General features: G+C 40.8%; 1 protein-coding gene across 1 annotated transcript in view; it reads left to right on the plus strand.

The window, feature by feature from the left end:
• EFNB2 (ephrin B2) overlaps positions 1 to 19,823 on the plus strand; it is a 45,241-nt gene that overhangs the window by 9,410 nt on the left and 16,008 nt on the right. Inside the window, exon 2 of the mRNA XM_041731111.1 lies at positions 13,706 to 13,989. Within this exon, the coding sequence (XP_041587045.1) occupies positions 13,706 to 13,989 (284 nt within the window). The remainder of the gene's footprint in view (positions 1 to 13,705; positions 13,990 to 19,823) is intronic.

Here is a 19,823-nt window from a genome sequence, read left to right on the forward strand (position 1 = left end):
ATCCCCATCATTGCCATCCTGTCCCTAAAAAGCAGGGATAGGAGCTGTTGCATTCTGCCAGTCTCTTCCTACTAGGTAGTGGTAACATCCAGTAGAAATTAGTCTGGTGAACAGATACAATCTAGATGTATAATTATGGCTACCCATGGTGTGTTAACCTGTCACCAGTTACTAGAGATCTCCCTGGCCCAGATCAGTGGCTCTAGAACTTTAGGGCACAGAATCACCTGGAGGGCTTGTTAAAACACGGTTTTGGTGGGCTCCACCCCCCGCCCAGTTCCGGATTCCTGAGGTCTGGGTGGGACTTGAAATTGACATTTCTGATAAGCTCTCAGCTGATGCCTACTGCTCTGAAACCACACCTTGAGAACCACTGCTCTAAATTAACTTTTTTTTTTTTTTTTAACAGCTCAGCATTAGCTCATCAACCTGTAAGGCTGTTTTTGGGATCTCTGAAGAAGTCTGTGGTCTCTTTTTTCTGCCCCATTCTTGCCTTGTTGGAAGCCATAAGGGATCATCTAGGTCATTGACAGCAGATAAAGCATTGATTTATTCAACAAGCATTTGTTAATTGTGAGGCCGGTTACTAGGCTCTGATGATAGAAGAAGAATCTCTACCCTCAAGAGACTTAAATCCTAAGGTGGGGACAGGGAAGGCCTGGTGGAATTACCATCACACTAGATCTCTGAAATGCACATTAATAAGCAACTCAAGGTAGTAACATTTCAGCGAAGAGCAGTCTGTGTCTATCAAGTGTATGTCATGTCGGTAAGCTTCCACATTATTTCATACGTCTGAGCATAGCTCAAAAGCCAGATCCCACAAATGAGGCAGATGGATCCTGTGGGATAGCTAACCCAGTGATCTCAGCTACCTTTCTTGAGAATTAGCAGTACCAATTGGTTTTTAAGATGCACGTGATGGTAATGGAAAGGTCAGGCAATTTGATTTGCAAAGACGACCAGGCAAGTGCTATTTTAGTTTGATGAAGAGTACCTGCTTTGAAATCTGGCTGAGGCCAATCCCAGCATCGCTGTTTTTGTTTTGTTTTGTTTTGTTTTGTTTTGTTTGTTTTTTGTTTTGTTTTGTTTTTTTGTTTTGTTTTTTTTTGTTTTTTTTTTTTTTTTTTACTGTGTAACTAGGAGGACTACTTCCTAGGTCTTATTTGTCCCATCTCTAAAATGGGGGCAGTAACCTAACAGCATTGAATAAAAGAGTAATAAAATTGTGGTCAGGATTAAAAGAGTTTAGCTCCGTGCTTGGTGTAGTGAAGCAATAAATGTCAGCTATTGTTAATAAAATTAAATATCTGTGCACCTGGCTATGGTTCATTTTGCCTACCATATACGGATGCAGAATAAATAAAAATGACATGTTAATAAAGATTACAACATGGCATGTTCACCTTTTAAAGTTTGTTGTGTTGTATTTTGTTCAGCTGCCACACTTAATCTTTAAGAGTTCTCTGCTAGGTGAAGCACTTTTCTCTTTTCCCCTCTGCTACAAATTGGACGCTCTCGCTCTGTTCACTGCCCCCGATGCTTTGTGACATAACACTGGAGAGATCTGTTTCTCCACCATGGACTGAGGAGAGCCTGGGCTGAATCCACTTTGTGTGTTATAGTTGGGATACGGTGAGAGATTGTGGTGTTGAATAGTTATATGAATGCGGCCTGTAGGGATCGGCATAGTAGCATTTTTTGTATTAACGTTACATGTTATTTCTTATATAGAAACCTACTCACCTGGTGGACACTATTTAGCAAGTCATATAGAGAGCTTACTGTATGCCAGCTGCTGATCTAACATTTTAACAAATACCATCTGAGGGAGGTACTTTTATGTTTCCAGAAGTATCAATGGGGAAACCAAGTCATATTAATTAACTTGTCCAAAGTCCTACAGCTAATCAGTGGTACAGTCTGTGATTGAACCTGATTACTCTGTTTCCAGGAGCCGTCTTCTTAATTCTTTGCCTTTCTCTCTTATGCTATTGCACGGAGTAATTAGAAATCGAATAACTAAAATAAGCATATGGTTTACCAAAAACGGTGCATAAGCAAGTGGGTTTAAAAAAAAGGGGGGCTTGAGGTATTATCCTTTCCTTGTCAATTGTGATTTATAACCTTTCCTATGATGAATATGCAATTTTAAATGGATCCTTTGAATCTTTGATAACAAGGTTTTACCCCATGGGGACTAGACAGTTATAAAGGTATATAGTATTAATGCATTTATTGAGTATGATTCCTTTGTTAACATTTTCATTTTAAATTTTTAGATATTTGATCGTTTCTTTGGGAGAAAGAAAGGTCAGATTTTTGAGGACAGTTGCATTTGGTTAGGTGCTGAGCATGTGTCAAACTAAGGAGATAGTATGACATCTTTTTTAGAGTCTAGTCACAATTAAATGCCATTTTATTTTGGATTTTGGGATCTTTGCCAGCTTCCAGCTTGTCAGAGCTGAGAAGACTCAAATCAAGTCCAGGCCTATTTCTACAGCAAACTGGGATTCTGGCTTCTTGCCTGTGGATTCATTCAGTATATCCCATCTGGCTTTTGATGTTCTGCAAGTTTGGAGCAGTTTGTTTTAGGAAGCCAGGCAGCCTGGGGTTCTCTGGACTCCAGAATGAGCCTCTCTGCTTGCATCTTCTCCGGGACTCAGTGTCTGCTTACCTGTTGACTAAGGAGCCAGCTGGAGGGCTCAACCAGGTCTTCCTTCTTTTTAGAGCTCAGGACCCACAGCATTCCTCCTATTTTCTCCACATCTGTGTAGCAGCCTGTTTGAATAACTTAAGAGTGTTAATTTCTGTGCATTTTTGCGTTTTGGTGAAACTATCAAAGCTGCTTCTGGTGACCGAGCAGGAGCTATACTGTCCACAGTTACAGTGGTACACCATGCACATTTTTATAAGATACAGCTTTGGGGCAATCTCTGTGGAAGTCTCTAGGTTTGACTCTTGTGATGTCAGCAGGGCTGACCTGGCTGTTGTATAGCCTCCTTAATTTTCGTCCTTCTCCTATTCCCTACTCTCTGGGCTGTCCCAAAGCCATGAGAGGTGCAGAATAATGTCTTCTGTCCTATGCCCACAGCAGTCCCGTCCCTGAGCCAGAAGGAAATGTGGGGGATGCAGGCGATTAGGTGGTTGGTTATAAAGGGATTGCACACAGCCTTGTAAACTATGTTGGCAGATGTATCCTCAACTGGCAGGGAGAATCTGTTCTTATATCAGGAGAGAACTAACAGTTTGGTCTCTTCTTCAACCTTACCTATCAAAGTGTTCATTCTATAAGTGCACTAACATCCACGGACCACCTATTGTGTGCAAGGTCTGGGGACCTTGGAGTCCAGCAGGGAGCACTCAGGCTCCTTCCCAGGGATCTACACCTGCCTGAGGAGCAGGAATTGGACCCCTGTAGTGTGCCTCTTTATTTCAGTGCTGGCTTCCCCACCAAAGGGGAGAGGTTTCATTCACCCATAAAACATGGCTGAATTGTTTTTCTAAACTGGCAAGATTCTTTGGAATTAAAAAAAAAAAAATGTGATGATAGGAATGAAAGGAATGGGAAGACTGGCTAGAAAAGAGACGCCCAAACTCTAGTGTGACGTTGCTGTGCATGGAGATCACAGTGCCATTCCCTCCAGCGTGTAAGCGTGCCAGCCCACTCCCTTTGTGAGTTACGTGTGCCTTTCAGCCCTGTGATGTTCCCACTCAGGCAGATGAGCAAATGGGATCTGCTCATTTCTATCTGAAACAACAGAGAACCAGCTGGAAGTGCCCCTTGCATTTCCTGCTATATGAAAGCCACCTTTCTCTGGTGCCTCACCTATAAATAACAAGAGTTCCACCTTCCTTTATAGACTCTTGCTAAAAGCATGGCTGGGAACAAGACCATACAGGTGCAAACAACTCAGAGTTGGGAAAGAAGTTCGCAGCGTCTCTAGCCTCCACGGGTTATGAAATATCTGTTTTGATAATGGGGCCAGCGTGGATGAGCCAGCATGATGGAATTGGCCCAAGTGGCTCACTTCGCTCTTGCCGTCCCACTTCGCCTCTAGCACCCCAGCCTTCTTCTTTAAGCCCCCGGTTTGGCCTTATGTGGCAATGAACTTCACTTTGGAAGTGTTGAGGGGAAAGAGGGTTGCTTAGATCGGTTCCGTAAATAAAAACCTCTGTTTTTTGTTTTTAATTGCATAGCAAAGAACACCTAGTCTCTGTGAACCTGTGCAAAGAAAATAGTGCTATATGTACATCATGCACTGAACATCTGACTTACAGATGCAAAGCTCTTTTAAGTTTTTTATTTAATTCTGGTATAGTTATCAGTGTCATTGGTTTCAGGTGTACACTGTCGTCGTGATTCAACAGTTCTGTAGAGCACTCGGCGCTCCTCATGACCAGTGTTTGAAGCTATCTGTTTCAACCTCAGCTTGCTGTAGGCTGTTCTGTGAATTGGAGGGGTTTTTGTTTTTTGTTTTGTTTTGTTTTTACAGCAGAACAGATAAAACTTAAAGAACTTGTGTTGTTTTCCATGGACCACAGTGGCAATGAAAATTTAAAACTACTGAGAATATTGTCTCTGAGCATTTTACAATAAAACTTGCTTAAGCCAACAATGTTTGAGCATTATGTCGCAAATAAAAAAAAAAAAAAGATTAACATCAAAAGGAGTCAGTTTTCATTCAGTTGTGCAGCGTTGTAGGCTGTGAAACTTAATATTATTTTGACTCGTACAGTAATTATAGAATGACAAGGAAATGGATTAAGTTTAAATACAAGTGTACACAGCAGCTACACGCAGACTGTCAATTGCAAGTCGAGGTCATTGGCCAGAGTGAGGCCTCTGGCTCTGCAGATTAGGATTTTATAAATAAAACTTCCCTTTAGACTGGAGTTTAATACCTTCTTCAAATGTATGCCTGGGTGAAGAGGCACAAATACTGTCGCGCCTCACCTTGCAAAGTTGCTAAACTGGTTTGAGCACCCATCTGCTCACAGTGCATTCTGAATTTCTGTGCTTCTCATCTTTCTTTTTGTGGAAGAGTTTGCTTGTCATTGGTGTGAAGCTTGAAACGCACCCCCCCCTACACCCCCTAGTTCTCAGATTTATAACACGTTAATGGTCTCAGATTCTATACCCTGCTTTTATGCCCCTTTTCTTTCCCTTGAATAAATCAGGTTCATGTTGCAGATATTTGTTTGTGAAGAGTGTGAAAGAAGGGGCACCTGTGCAAACCAGCACCCGTACACTTTCGAATTAAAGCAGAAAATGTCAGTTAAAGTCTCCAATTATGACCTTATTTCTTAGAGCCACTCCGAAGATGGTGGTGCCCTGGCTTCAAGTTTTCAGGTAATTACCTGCCACTCTAAGCAGTGGTATCTGGTGACCTGATTCTGGATACAGCTGACACCCTGTAGCTACACCCTACTCTCGCTCTGGTTTCAGAGAAAGTTTGTGCAGAATCTTGTTCTGATGGGAAAGTGCAAAAGGGGGCAGTAAAGTGCTATCCACAAAAAGGAAACTTTTTCCAAGTATTTCTCAGGGTCGACACTGCCTGTGCCTATTGTGGGCCGTGCTTCTGTTTATTCCTCTTATAACAAACTCTTCTTTTGGGGGCACTTAGAGAGATGATCTTAAGAAGCTGTGGCAGCAATGTAGCATTCAACGGAAGTAAGAGGAGAGGGGTATCCTGTCTGTTTATGATATGCACATGCAAATTCAAGTCCTGCTTCTGCAGTGTTTCTAATTCCCCTGTGCACAGGGTGCTTCTGAAAGGAACCTTGGGCTTCTGTGTTCATGCTCTCTTCTAGCCCCGTAGAGACAGGAAGGCCCCCAGTGCATGATGAGGTTCTGGTCGTGGCTCTGGGCTTATCCAGAGCAATGTTTGTCTTTTGTCAGGAGGAAACCAGAAAACCCAACCAGTGACAGCCAAGCCTGCAGAGTCCTCCTCATTGATAATTTTCGGACTGATTTACAGACAGACTGTTCCTCTTCCCTGCAGCCTTGGACATTTAATTAAAATGAAAATAGAAGCATTTTATGGGAAAAGTGCATGTTTTCCAAAATGTAGTAAACTCAGAGTGGGCTTAATATAGAACACTGGCTTGCAAATAAACCCATTCTGTGGTAGGACGTGATTTTTGGTGCCAACTGCTAGGGTAAACCTGCTCCTAGAACTAGAATTCAGATCCCCTGAAATGTTAGCCAATTTCCAGATTTTTGCAGTGCAGTGATTAGGCCTAAACTGTATCCATCCCATATTTTCTCACTTATTCAAATAAACTAGCTGTACAGTAATCTACTAGGGTTTTGTGAACTCGGGAGCTGATTTGTTAAGTAGGCCACAGTTTCAATCATAATCACTTTAGTTGCTTCCTAAGGAATTGCAGCAAAAAAGTTAAAACATCTACAGGTTTTACCTATTTTAAGTGCTTCTTTTTAAAACCAGAATTTCTAAAGATTGCTCAGGAACGTGGTATCGTTTGTTCTTGAAATTGTACATGAAAGATTCTGTTCTGTCTTATCACAAAAGCATTTAATGTTTATTGTAGAAAATTCTGAAAAATGCAGAAAGTGAAAAATCACCCTAGGTCCACCATCCAGTAGCTCAAAGCAGTCTCAGGTAAAGGTCTCAAGTTTGATCATCTGTGTATGTTTTTCTGTGTCATCGGGAAAATAAGCAGTCACCACGTATCGTCTATATATGTATGTTTTCAATTGAAATTAGCCACGTACTTACAATAGTGCTCTGATGAAACTTTGAAAGAAAAGGAAAAATAAAAGCAATCCTCCATGGAAAAAAGTAGCGTCTATTCATTTATGAATTATTTTGCTCTACAGTTTGCTCCACAGGTAGAACATGGGGGTGAGTCTCCTGTCTCTGCCGTATTGGCTGGATTTGCACTGTCCTATTACAGGAGACCAGGGTCCTATTCTCAGATGCATGATACCCGCCATAAGTTTGCAGAAATATTAGATACTTAGATTTTTATGTACCTAGTAGTAAATAGAAATGGCTCTGGATCTAAGCTGACACTTAACTTAGAAGCACTGTCATCATGCCTGGCTAAAGGGGAGTGTGCCCAACTCAGTCATTTGGACACAGACATGGGTCATTCCTGTCCAGGTCTTCTTCTGATCTCTTTTTATCCTGTGTCAACAAGATACTTTGCATTCAGCTACCACTTAACTGAGCTGCTCCTATTTATATGGTGATCTGGCTTATCTTTCAATCACTTACCTCCACCTGTATCCCTTCCCTCAGGAGAACCAGGCCTCCTGTTTCTCCTGTACATTTTCACTGACTGCATCAAGCATCCAGGGAGCCCCTCAGCAATCTGGCCATTCTTCTAGGTTAATTTTGGACAACTTTAAAGGAACGCATAAGAAGTCACTGAATGTCCTGAGATGCAGGAGTGGGTAGGAGAAGAAATGGGGCATTTTTAGTGAGGTTGGGAGTGCAGTTCTGGTCCCCCCCTACACCGTGATCCCTAAACACCTCAGCTACTGGCTTCCTATGGATTCTCTCTCCTGTGAGGAGGAGAATGTGCCTCCACACATGTGGAATGTGCCTCCACTGTAGGCACATGGTTGGCATAGAGTTAGACTCTATGTAACGTTTGCAAGCCTGCATGTCCATTGAGTTTCTCTTCATTCTCCTTAACATCATGGCTTATCTATGCAAAGCTCAATTTAGAAAAAAATTGCATTTCACAAAACCAGATTTATGCTTTAATGTGATGCAGTGAGAACTGAAAAGAGTACACATTCGAAAGTGTACGGGTGCTTCTGGCTCGAGGGTCAGAAGTTGTTGGAGCACCCACTGCCTCCGTCAGATTTCTCAAGCACCCCAAGACCTGGTAATGCAGTGATAGTCAACAGAGGAATCTGGACCTGAGATCACACGTGTGATGTTCTGGTCTGTCAGAGAAAATTATATATTATGATCTGTGAACTCCTCAGTGGCTAGTTTATGCTTTAAATGCATTGTGCTAGGTTATTGTTTTTGTTTTGTACAGCATGGATTCCTAGTATGGATTAAAACATTACAGGATATCGGGCAGCCCGGGTGGCTCAGCAGTTTAGCGCAGCCTTTGGCCCGGAGCGTGATCCTGGAGACCCAGGATTGAGTCTCGGGTCGGGCTCCCTGTATGGAGCCTGCTTCTCCCTCTGCCTGTGTCTCTGCCTCTGTGTGTGTGTGTGTGTGTGTCTCTCATGAGTAAATAAATAAAATCTTAAAAAAAAAAAATTACAGAATATCACTCATAAGGACTGTATTATAAATAGTTGCTACAATAATGAATATGAAGTTGAAATGTCTAATTGAGGTTATTTGAGATCTAATTTAGATTACTAAATATTAATGTCTAATTTAGGTTATTAGATTGATTCAAAGTTTTCCCCGGGGGAAGTATTAGAGTGTGGTGTAGTGAATAACTTTTTTAAAAACTTGGATTATACTTGATAGGTAATCAGAAGATAAAAACATTCTGATGTCCGATCAATTCATTTTAGGCAGGTTAACTGTTTTATTTCACATTGTCTCTATATTTTGATTCAGAGTCATCCCATCTATTGTCTTGCTTGGAAATGACTCACTGGGGAAAACCATAGGAGTTAATTCTCTCTTACATTCAGGGGAGGCCCTGCAGTGAGCAGCCAAGTCACAGCACTAACTTCCAGGAAGCAGCCCTCAGCCACCATCTCCTGATAGAGAGAGGAGGATATGGCTTCTCCCTCTCAGGACAGCAGCAGGGTGACTGCCCTGCCTTCCAGTAGCCTGGCTCTGAAAGGAAACTGGCCTGGCTCTTTTCTCTGGCCTAGACAGGACACGAAGCACTGTTAAGTCTTCTTTGGTTTTTGTTTTGGAAACCAGCAGATATTATGAAATGATGCCTATTGCTGCTCTTTGTTTAGGTAGCATTTGACAAAAACAACCTTACCTGTGTGGTATGGGTTGTAACTCTGCTCCTTTTGGTTAGAAGATAAATGTTATTTCAATGTATGTTACCCCCACCATGGGTAGCCAGTTAATAATTTGAAATTAGCCAGTAGTCACCACCATAATTATTCTTTTTTTTTTTATACTTCCTAAGTCAAAACAGGATACGTGTATTACTAAATGTTACAAAATATTCAGGGCATAGTTATAATGTGTAGTTGGCTTATTAAGGTCTCTCAGTAATCTTGAGGTAATAAAATCCCAATATGAATGACCTAGCTTCAAAAACAGTTATGATTTGTCTATGTTTTAGGTCTGTGGTTACTGACTTGGTTTTAACAACATAGGTAGGACACACGGTCTTCTACTCAAAAAAAAAAAAGTGGTGTTACTAAGAAATTCACCCCATTTTATTTTCATTTACATTTTGAATTCTCATAAATTGTCAGGAGACCATCTGTAGCACTAAATACAGATTTTGTATAGTTAGTTTCTTCCTCACATATTGGTTCTCAGCCTCCTGGGGCAAGGTAGGGTTACCAGATCGCCACCTTTGTGAGCAGTGGTCTCAGGTGACTGTCTCTGGAGCAGCCTCCACTGTAGGCACATGGTTGGCATAGAGTTAGACTCTATGTGACGTTTGCAAGCCTGCATGTCCATTGAGTTTCTCTTCATTCTCCTTAACGTCATGGCTTATCCATGCAAAGCTCAATTTAGAAAAAAAAATTGCATTTCACAAAACCAGATTTATGCTTTAATGTGATGCAGTGAGAACTGAAAAGTGTGCAAAGAAAGGGGGCTTTTCCTTTCGTGTCTCCTGTTGTTTGGCACAGCGGGTCTTCATCTGTTTTGCATGTTATGTACGTGTGCAGTGATTAAATCAAGATAATGTGGTAGAATGGGCTTTGATCAGAGCTTAGCTGAGAATAAGTTCTCTGAAGCAGCAGTGTTTTTCTTAGTGGTTCTGGAGGGGCTAACTGCCTTGCATTTTAGATAGGAAGGGATTGTAGAAAACCGCCATACTCTCAGATCCTTCCAGAGAGAATCGGTCAAGAGCTCTGCACTGGTCCTTGCTCTCCAGAAACACCCATCATGCCCTAGAGTGATGTCTTAGAAATCCTGTCTCTTCCCCCACACCCCTGGCCCAACACTAGATGGTCCTGTCTACAGAATTCTTACATGCCTATAATCTGCAAATGGCCTATAGCACATAATTTGACTTAAATGTATCTGTGTATATCTTAGCTTCCATTTGTTCTTCCATATTTTTTCAATGAATACATTATTTATTGTGCATTTACCATATGTCAGCCCTTGGGCATTCAGTATTGAACCAGATACATGGGACCTGCCTGCCCTCAGGAGCTAGACTGTACGCTCTTGATGATGAGGATCTTATACTTTGGTCCTTCAGAGCATCTGGCACAAAATGGATTGCTTTAGTTGTTATTACGTGCTTGAGTCTTTTTGCTTTCATGTTGCCTTAGAAACTGAAGGTTCCTGGGAAGCAAAGGGGTTTGACTGTGCACAGTGGTAATGGCAGGCAAGAAATTCATGAATCAGGCTCTCAGCTCAGCCACAGTCTTTATCTGCTGAAAAACTATAATCTCATCAATTGAATGACTGGTGTGCTTACAAGTTTGTACGTGTGTGTTTATATATTATATATATTTTATATATTATATGTAAATCATATTGCATATGTAAACCAGGTTATATGTAAGCATGTATGTTATATATATATATATATATATATATATATATATATATATGCTTAAGTAAACCTTTAAAGCATTCAAGTGCTCGTTCTTTTTTTAAGGAATTCTTGAAACAATTCCTTTTTCAGGGGAAAGCATCAAATCTTTGCCTTACTTTTTGCCAGAATGTATTCTGAAAAGTAAACAGACACTTTGCAAAGCATTTGAAACAGTGGGTTTCATCGGGATTTATTTTATGAGCATATCATATATATTTATTGAAATTTGAGATTTTTCCTCTTCCCTTTCATTTTGCTAAGCCACCCCATGGCTTACCTTCCCCATACATCACTCCCCCATCACTGACAGTTATCGCTTTTTAAGGGATTTGTGTCTTCTGAAAATAGTCTAAAACATAGTGGTCCTCCTAGCCGGGCTGGCGATGTGTCAGACATTCTTGACCTCAGCCCTGTCAGCAGCAGCAGCAGAAGCTGTAACGCAGATTTGGTGAGTGAAGAGACAGTCATAAGCAGTTACTTCTATGTGGGGAGGAGATCTCCTGTGAACCTTTTGGTTAAATGGGAGGGAGGAGGGGGCGGGAGCAGGGGGCGGGAGCGGGGGAGCCCTCTCATGAAGGAAACAGGATCTAAGGAGCATTTTGAATGAAGAAAGAGCTTAGGGAGCCAGACGTTAACACATGGGGTGTGATGTGGGAGAGTTCTAAGATATGCAGACATCGTATGTGGCTGGGAGGGAATGGGGCAGGTCTGATGCATTTCCTTAAGGAAATTGACTGGATGCACAAGAAAATGGGTCCATCTGGCTGAGAAGGATCCTGATCTCTAAAGCCCGGGCAAGCCCCTGGAGAAAAGGTCCAAGGTAAAAGTTGATGGGTGTGAAGATCAGAGCTTTGAGAGGAGGCAGATGCAGGCCTGCAGGCTGCAGACCTCAGCTGTGGTCTAGGAATACTTCTAACACAGCTCACATGTGCTGCTTTTTCTGCTGCCAGCTCCCAAAGGAACAGATTTAAGAAAGAAAATGTGTGGCATGGGGTGGGCACCCCCAGGGAGGAATTGGCCTCTGGTTCTTAGATGCAGTGAAGATTTCCTAAGAAGGTCAAGGAATAAAACATGGGGGAAAGGATATGTTAGGAAGATGAGCAGTATAATGTCCGCCACATTTCCTTTGGACTGACTGCCAGGCATCCTGTCCCCACTTCTTAACCGTAAGGATGCACAGAATCACTGTGAGGAGCAGGAGTAAAGATGACAAAGCTTCATCCACAAATGTTCTGATTCAGTCTTCAGTCCATCCCTCAGAACCCAGAGTTGTATTTTACCTGTAAGAAAAACAGATGTGCCTAGAAAGACTATACTGGCACTCGGGGTGGAGTCTGGGATTTGAACCCTGGGAGTTGAATTTTTGAAGCATTCTCCCCCCACAAAACTGTATAAATGGCCAAGAGAGTCACAGAAAGGCTCTCAGTAGTGGTGATCCTCATTTGTCAAAAGTTTCAGAAAAGATTTCAAGGGTACACACTTGGTTGTTTGAAATTTGTCATTGTTATAAAAAATACTCATTTTGAGAAGGATTTTTTAAATGATTCTTTGTTTCTTTTTTTCTGTCAGTGAATGTGTCCTTGCTAAAGGAGCTGCTGTGGGGGCAGGGGGGAGAAGGCGACCACACTCTCTTTGGGATTATAAATGATACATTCCCATAGAAGATCACAAACCACTATGCAGCATGCATTTTTCCTACCATAAGGAGTATTGGTTTTTAATATAAATCTATACTATGATTTGTTATGTTCTGTGACGGTTCATCACAACCTCATGCACTTTTCAGAAAATTAATACTATTCATTAGCATAAATCATAACCTCTTTCCGCGGTCTGTGTTTGAAATTGGGGGTGCCCCATCATCCAGGAGCTCGCTTGCTCTCTCTCAGTGAATTATGACCCATTAATTGTCATGGCTGGTGGGCTTCCCTGGTTAAATAAAGGGATAGGATTGGAAAGATTCAGACGTGATGCTTTGTTCTTGGGCTTTAATATTTTAATGAGCCTGCAGGCTTGGCTGCTCACAGAGGGAGGACGGAGATTGGGTTTCTGAGTGTGTTGTTAGTGTTAGCGCTTGTAGATGGATGTTCATTAGAAAGCTCTTGTTTCAGTTTCTCAAAGAAACTCCCCATTAGGAAAGATCTTTCAGCAGCATGGCAAGCAAGAGAGAGAAAAGAGAGAGGGAAGCTTTTAGCTGTAAAGCATTAAGGGGATATTGTATCAGTCATCCTAGTTCTAAAGATTTGCTTCTGAGAATTAATTGGAGCAAACACATCACAAGGCAGAAAAAAAGGTTTGTGGAGCAGGGATGATAGTTGCTGTCCTTGCACTTGGGGGCTCTTCATCGTGCAGCTGAATCAATACTACAGGGAATTATTTCTGGTTATCTTTTATGGGTTTGTAAGACATTTCTTTTGTTCGGTGTAATAAAAAACCCATTGTCTGATCAGTGGCTGACTAATTATGATAAGTAATTTGAAACATTCTTGATGAAACTTGTCTGTTAATTAACATCAGCAGCAAATGGAAACTAACAGGACAGCGAAGTGTGAGTGCACCCACTCTTCTCTGGCATTGACGCCGTCTTTCTGCAACATGCCCAATAAACTAAAGCTGCCGATGGTTAAAAAAAAAATAACAAACAGGTGTGAAGGTCTGACTCACCACCTAGGAAAAGTTATTGTGAACTTATACAAAGGAGTACTGAAATATTACAAGCAAGGGGGTGGTAGAAAGAAGTGTCAGGAGGTTGACTGATCCTACTGCATAGAGTAAGGAGAGTGGTTCCTTTCTTTCTCTTTTTTTTTTTCTTTAAAGCGTGATTCCTAAATACATTCATACCATGCTGATCTGAACTGAGATACTCGTGGCAAATACAAATGTGGATTTATAAAATTGTACTTTTACAATGATTGATGTTGTCTGGCTATATTGTAATTATCTTTAATTAAAACTGTTCATTGTTAATCGACTCAATGGCTTTTTTTTTTTTTTATGCTTTTAGATTTCTACCTGGACAAGGACTGGTACTATACCCACAGATAGGAGACAAATTGGATATTATTTGCCCCAAAGTGGACTCTAAAACTGTTGGCCAGTATGAATATTATAAAGTTTATATGGTTGATAAAGACCAAGCAGACCGATGTACTATTAAGAAAGAAAACACCCCTCTTCTCAACTGTGCCAGACCAGACCAAGATGTAAAATTCACTATCAAGTTTCAAGAGTTCAGCCCTAACCTCTGGGGTTTAGAATTTCAGAAGAACAGAGATTATTACATTATATGTAAGTATAATTTTATTTATCTTATAGAAATTAGGATAAGCTAAATAGGTTTGTATCAATTTTTTAAATTATTACTGTGGCAAATAATTTGGTGAGAATCTTTGCTGAAAATTGATTTTTTTTTTATGAAACCTTAATTGAATGAGGGACCCTGTACCAATAGTACTCAATAATATAAATACCCAAAGAGGAAAAAACCTCCTAGAGTTTTTATACTTTTATACTATATATATATATATATATATATATATATATATATATTTTTTTTTTTTTCTCAGCATCTCTATTGACAAAAACATTTTTAAGGACCATTGGTGAGATCTCATAGGTAAATCTTGTGCGATGACTTTTCTCTTCATCCATCCATCCGTCCATCTGTCCATCTGTTCATTCAAGCATTTAGAAATTTAGTATTTACTCTGTGCCAGAAACTGTGTGTAAGTGCTAGAGATTCAACAGTGAGCAAGGTAGTGTAATGGTATCCTTTCCTTGTGGAGTTCATAGATCCAAAGGATAGGGGGGGTTACAGGCAACCCACAATTACACACTGGCATGTGTTAAAACCAGATTTAGAAGAATAAGACAAAAACTTGGGTTTGTTCAGTGAATTACCATTTTTTTAAATCTACATAATAATATGACACATTGTTGCAGGAAGCTGATACTATATGTCTTACAGGTCATATCAGAGCCAACCCACTTCATAAAGCTGTGAAGTCAGAGGGTGCACACATCCAAGCACATGCCTACTAGGATAGCAAAAAGCAGGTTGGCACAAAGGTACAATTGTTCCAGGGCCAGGGTTTTGTCAGAGTGCAGTCTGGGTGACTGACATCCTTGATTACATCACTCAAGCAGTGAAATATTTTGTTCTCAGTTTCTTTGGTTTAAAACTGCTCATAACTGGGTCAGAGTGTCCACTTGTTTGTTACCATGGGCTTCAGTTCACCAGGGAATGCAGAACTGCCGTCCTTTGGGCACGCTGTCCCATCTCTTGGCGACCCAGTGGAAACTGCCTTTTTCAGCTTACTGGCCGCTCTTCAGAGTACAAAGTCAGGAATTCACTAAATACTTATTTAGTACCCAATAATACACTGTTTCTTTACTGCATTAGCTATGAAAACAGAGAAGGCCATAGTGGTCTAATTATCCTGTCCTTGCTGCAAACCTGGAACACCAGAGCCTGAAAACCTGTTTTGAAGCCAGTTTGACACAGAGTACCTTAGCAAGAGTATGTACAACAAAGAAACAGAAAGTGGTAAATTATGGACTTAAAGGAATAATTATCATAAAATGAAAGTGAAAGTATTCTGAGAGATGAACCAAGCAGATGGGGTGGTAAAGTATACAAAATAATAGAGAAATCTTTGAAAATATAAAATAGTTATTAGGTGAAATAAATGGAGATTTTAGAAGCCTAGTGGTTTACTTATTTCTTTGAAAGACTTTCTTTAAGTTAGACTGTTTACCAGGGACACTGATGTATAGTGTTGGGACCCGATGAATCCACACAGACAACTGTGTCCCCCTGGGTAGGTGGAGAGAGAGCACACACTGTGCCTGGGTGGGGGGGACGCCCTAGGGCACCCACTTCTCCTGCGGTGCTTGGTGTCCTATCACTAGAACTGTGTGTACTACCCAGGTCCACAAGCTGGCTTGCATGGAGATAAAGCAATAGACATAGATTCTGTCCTCTTCTTTCCATTTATAATTTCATTAAGACGGCTTCGCACATTCTGCGTCCCCCCCAGTGCAGGTGGTGTTGCAGTAAATGTGCTGGGTTTAGCTTCAATCTGAGGTAGGACTCAGGAATGCAGATACTGCATGTGCTTGATGTTAACATCTGTGTGTTCAACAAAGTGAGCATTTAGTAACTACATGGCATTAGTATGTGACAGGTATGTATTTAGAAGCATGATTTAATTTACATTAACCTATACAGTAATGACATCTCTTAGATTTCTTCTTGTAAAAACTCATTATTTCAGTAGCAGGTAGCTGAGCTCAGTTGGCCTCCAGAACTGGCCCTCAGAGTTAGGATTTATTAAATCCTAATGTAAAACCTCGTGGTAGCCTGGGACAAAAGAATCTTTCTGAAAATAGAGCCAAGAGTTTCAAGTGTGAAACCGTGAGAGGCTGTTGAAACACTGCTGGTGGGGGGAGTGTCCAGGGCTGAGGGGCTGGCCAGGAACTGGGAGACTCTCAACAGACCGCTGAGAAATCCTGTCGTGTCACAGACAGAGGAAGATACCACAGATACCGGGGAATGGTCAGAAGCTTATTGCTCACTCCCGCCCCCAGCCAGTAGAGCTCATTGATAGACAGCTTTCCCTGGAAAGAAGATGAGAGACGAGCAGAAAACATTTTAAAATAGTTTAAAGAGTCTTTCCATTGCTTCTTCAAGAATTCCAAGATTTTTAAAAGTAACTGATTTCCACATCAAATGATCCCTCACATACATCCAAACAAAAGTCACACTTGACTTAAAATAGTACGATTCAAGATAGTATAGTGGAGAGTACTCAGATTTACAAATGTTATTTTTAACACTTCAGGTCATCAGTTCACTTTGAGACCATGAATAGTGTCACTATGGGAGATGCTACAATACAACATGTGTCCAACTCTGAATCTTACTGTCTAAGCACCTGCAGTGCTAGGAGTATGAGTATTAACACCTTCATCACTGTGTGCTGATTCCTTGTCATGGGAAGGAAACAGACAGGATGGTGTGGAGTAGTGCTATGCCCAAGGGGCACAGTCTGGTTTTCCAATGGACTGCCCAGGTATTGGATAATTCCCTAGGTAAACTGATTCCGGGAGCTCTGGCCGGCTGCCTGGAGACCTGAGGTCTAGTTCCGTTGCTGGTGCTTGAGGAGAAACTCACTTTATAGCTCTTTGAATTTTTTTCTAGAACATTCTTTTATCATTGTTGATGTTATAGCCAATGATAGCGGTCTGCAGTTCCAAACCATTTTATGGTTGGATATTTACATCCCGGGTAGGATCTCTTATTAGTGTGTCTCTTCGCCAATTGAAATGGACAGGGTCTGCTATGAATTCTTTAAGACATTTAATTTGATTTACAGGGTTACTAGATTTTTAGAATATAGCCATCATACTTTGGAGTTTAGGAAGTAAATATTAATTTTTAATTGGAAGTGTATTTTTAAACCTACCAAGTATCCACTAAATTCTTTTAGAAAATGACATGACAAAATGATATGCTTCCTCATTAGTTCTTCTCATAGATGATTATTTGCTTTGACATGTGGCAAAATGATATATATAGGTTTTCTTAATGTTTAGAATTGACTTGTTCAAGTGACCTATTTCAGTAATTAACCTTAGGCCTGATTTGCATCATCAAACCTCCTAATCTTAAATGATCCAAAAGTAGGGAGGTTAGTGCCATTTCCTCTGAAACTGCCCCCCCCCCCCCGCTGTTCTTTATGACATTCAGAATCTTAATTGTCTTAAAAGCATAGTAAGCATTCTGTATAACCTATAGTTATTTTTATTGTCTTTAAAATGTTTAAAAGCTTATGAAATAACTATCTGTTCTCAAGTGCCCATTTGCAAGGGAAGGTCTACCTTAGTAAACCCTCCAGTTAATGGGAGGATTGCATTCTTAACTGTGTTCCCAGCCTTCATCCATATCTGTGTCATAGACTTTATTTGTTAGACCCTTTCTGTGCATGGTTTACAGTTTCTCTTTAGAGCTGATAACCCAGCACTGAATGAATCGGCAATCTTGGTGTGCTGGCTCTTTGCAACATCCAACCTGATGAAGATTCTGCAGGTTGGTTATCCAACCTCAGCACAGACCCTTGCAAAATACCTACAGAGAGGTTTTTGTCACTCCATCAAAATTATGTGAGTCTGAGATGGATGAAAAATGGGTGCCATTATGTTAATACTTTTTAAGTGAACAGTGGCCACAGCCAGGCTGTGTGACAAAGAAAGCCACAAGCACAGGGCCCCTCCCAAGTCAGCTTTATGCAATACAATATCTACAATATTTTCCTTCAAGTCTATAGCCAAGACTTGGACTTGTGGAATAGTAATAATCTGAAAGTTACTATTTTTTAAATTTTTTTTATTTATTCATGAGAGACAGAGAGCGGCAAAGACACAGGCAGAGGGAGAAGCAGGCTTCCGTGGGGAGCCCAATGTGGGACTCCATCCCAGGACCCCAAGATCACACCCTGAGCTGAAATAGACACTCAGCCACTGAGCCAGCCACCCAGGTGCCTCTGAAAGTCATCATTTCTAACAATTGTTTGGTGAAAGGTTGTCCTTGAATGTACCCCCTGCCATATTCCCAGGGGTCCTTTCCAAGCTGCCGCTCCCATTCTTTGCCTTGGGAAAGTCTTCCTTGAGGAGCACCGGACGAATTTGAATGAGTCACAATTTCCTAGGCCATTGGCTTAGTTCTCTAAAACAATTTTTTAAAAACCAAAGCATATGAAATTGGAAGGCTCCATAGTCAGCCTTGCTTGCTGTTTCTTAGGCATAAACTTCACTTCTGAGCAAAATTGCAAAATAAATTAAAATGCTTTCATACAAATATAACAAAACACTATTCTTGAAGAATCAAAACAGGAAAAGATTCCATTCCCTGCATTTTTGTCAAATATATATGTGTGTGTATATATTTTTAAATTTATATTTATTTGATTATGTTTATGTTCCTTTTGTGTTTCTGATTTACTTACTTTGGAGAGTAGGTATGGCACCTGGCATTAATAAAATATACTGACTCTACTTGTAACCTTTCCCCAGGAAAAATAGTTGTGGGAGCTTTCAAATATCCTTTACATGTAGATTTCTTCTCCGGTATATAAGAATGTGTGGCCTGTGTAATGATTATGGGTTTTCTTTCATGAATTACTTTATTTATTTCTGAGATTTTATTTATTTATTCATGAGAGACATAGAGAGAGGTGAGACAGTGAGACATAGGCGGAGAGAGAAGCAGGCTCCCTGCGGGGAGCCTGATGCAGAACTTGATCCCAGGACCCCAGGATCACAAGCTAGCCAAAGGCAGACGCTTAACCACTGAGCCACCCAGGTGCCCCCTTTCTGAATTTATGTGATAAATGTAGCAAAAGCTACATTTCCATTAAGTTTAGTGATATGACAATATCAGCCTGTCAGTTATATCCCTGACTTTGAGGTGAGGATTTATGTCTTATACCTTGTATATGATTGCCAAATTCCAGTGCTTAAACACATTTTTATATCCAACCTACAGCTGTCATCTTTAATAAAACATCCATCAGAGACTTGGGTGTTTGGAGGATTATCTATACACAATACTTAGAGCAACAAATCAGTGTGGTAGGTGGGCGTCTGGAGTCCAGAAGATCTGGGTTTCTTGAATGCCCTTCAAAAGTAACTTTACCGGTCTCTGCCTTGATCTCTTCATCTGTAAACTGGGGATGGTGACATTCCCTGCTTTTATAGGTTGATAGGGGTTTAAATGGGTGATACATGTAAAGTGCTCATTTCCAAGGTTGGCTCCTAATTAGTACACCCAAGGGGTCTCCTTGGAGCACAGTGTGCGATGCAAAAGACCAAGGGCAAAGCAATGCCTTCCTGCAAGCTAGCGGGTGGGGATGATGTACTCGCAAAGCATAATTTATTTGCGAACAGTCCATAAAATGAAACTCGAGAGAGTTTACAAGTTTCAGTAATGCTGCATAACTTAATTATAAGATCTCTTCTCTTTGTCTTCTTGGAGTGTTATAAAAGTTCTTTTGTCCTTGGGCTTCCTTTACCAAGAAACATGCATTTATGTATCTTTTTGTTGGTGGAATTGCCTGAGCTTG

Source organism: Vulpes lagopus, chromosome 16 (assembly GCF_018345385.1).
Source record: "Vulpes lagopus strain Blue_001 chromosome 16, ASM1834538v1, whole genome shotgun sequence".
In the NCBI taxonomy this organism is placed as follows: Eukaryota; Metazoa; Chordata; class Mammalia; order Carnivora; family Canidae; genus Vulpes; species Vulpes lagopus.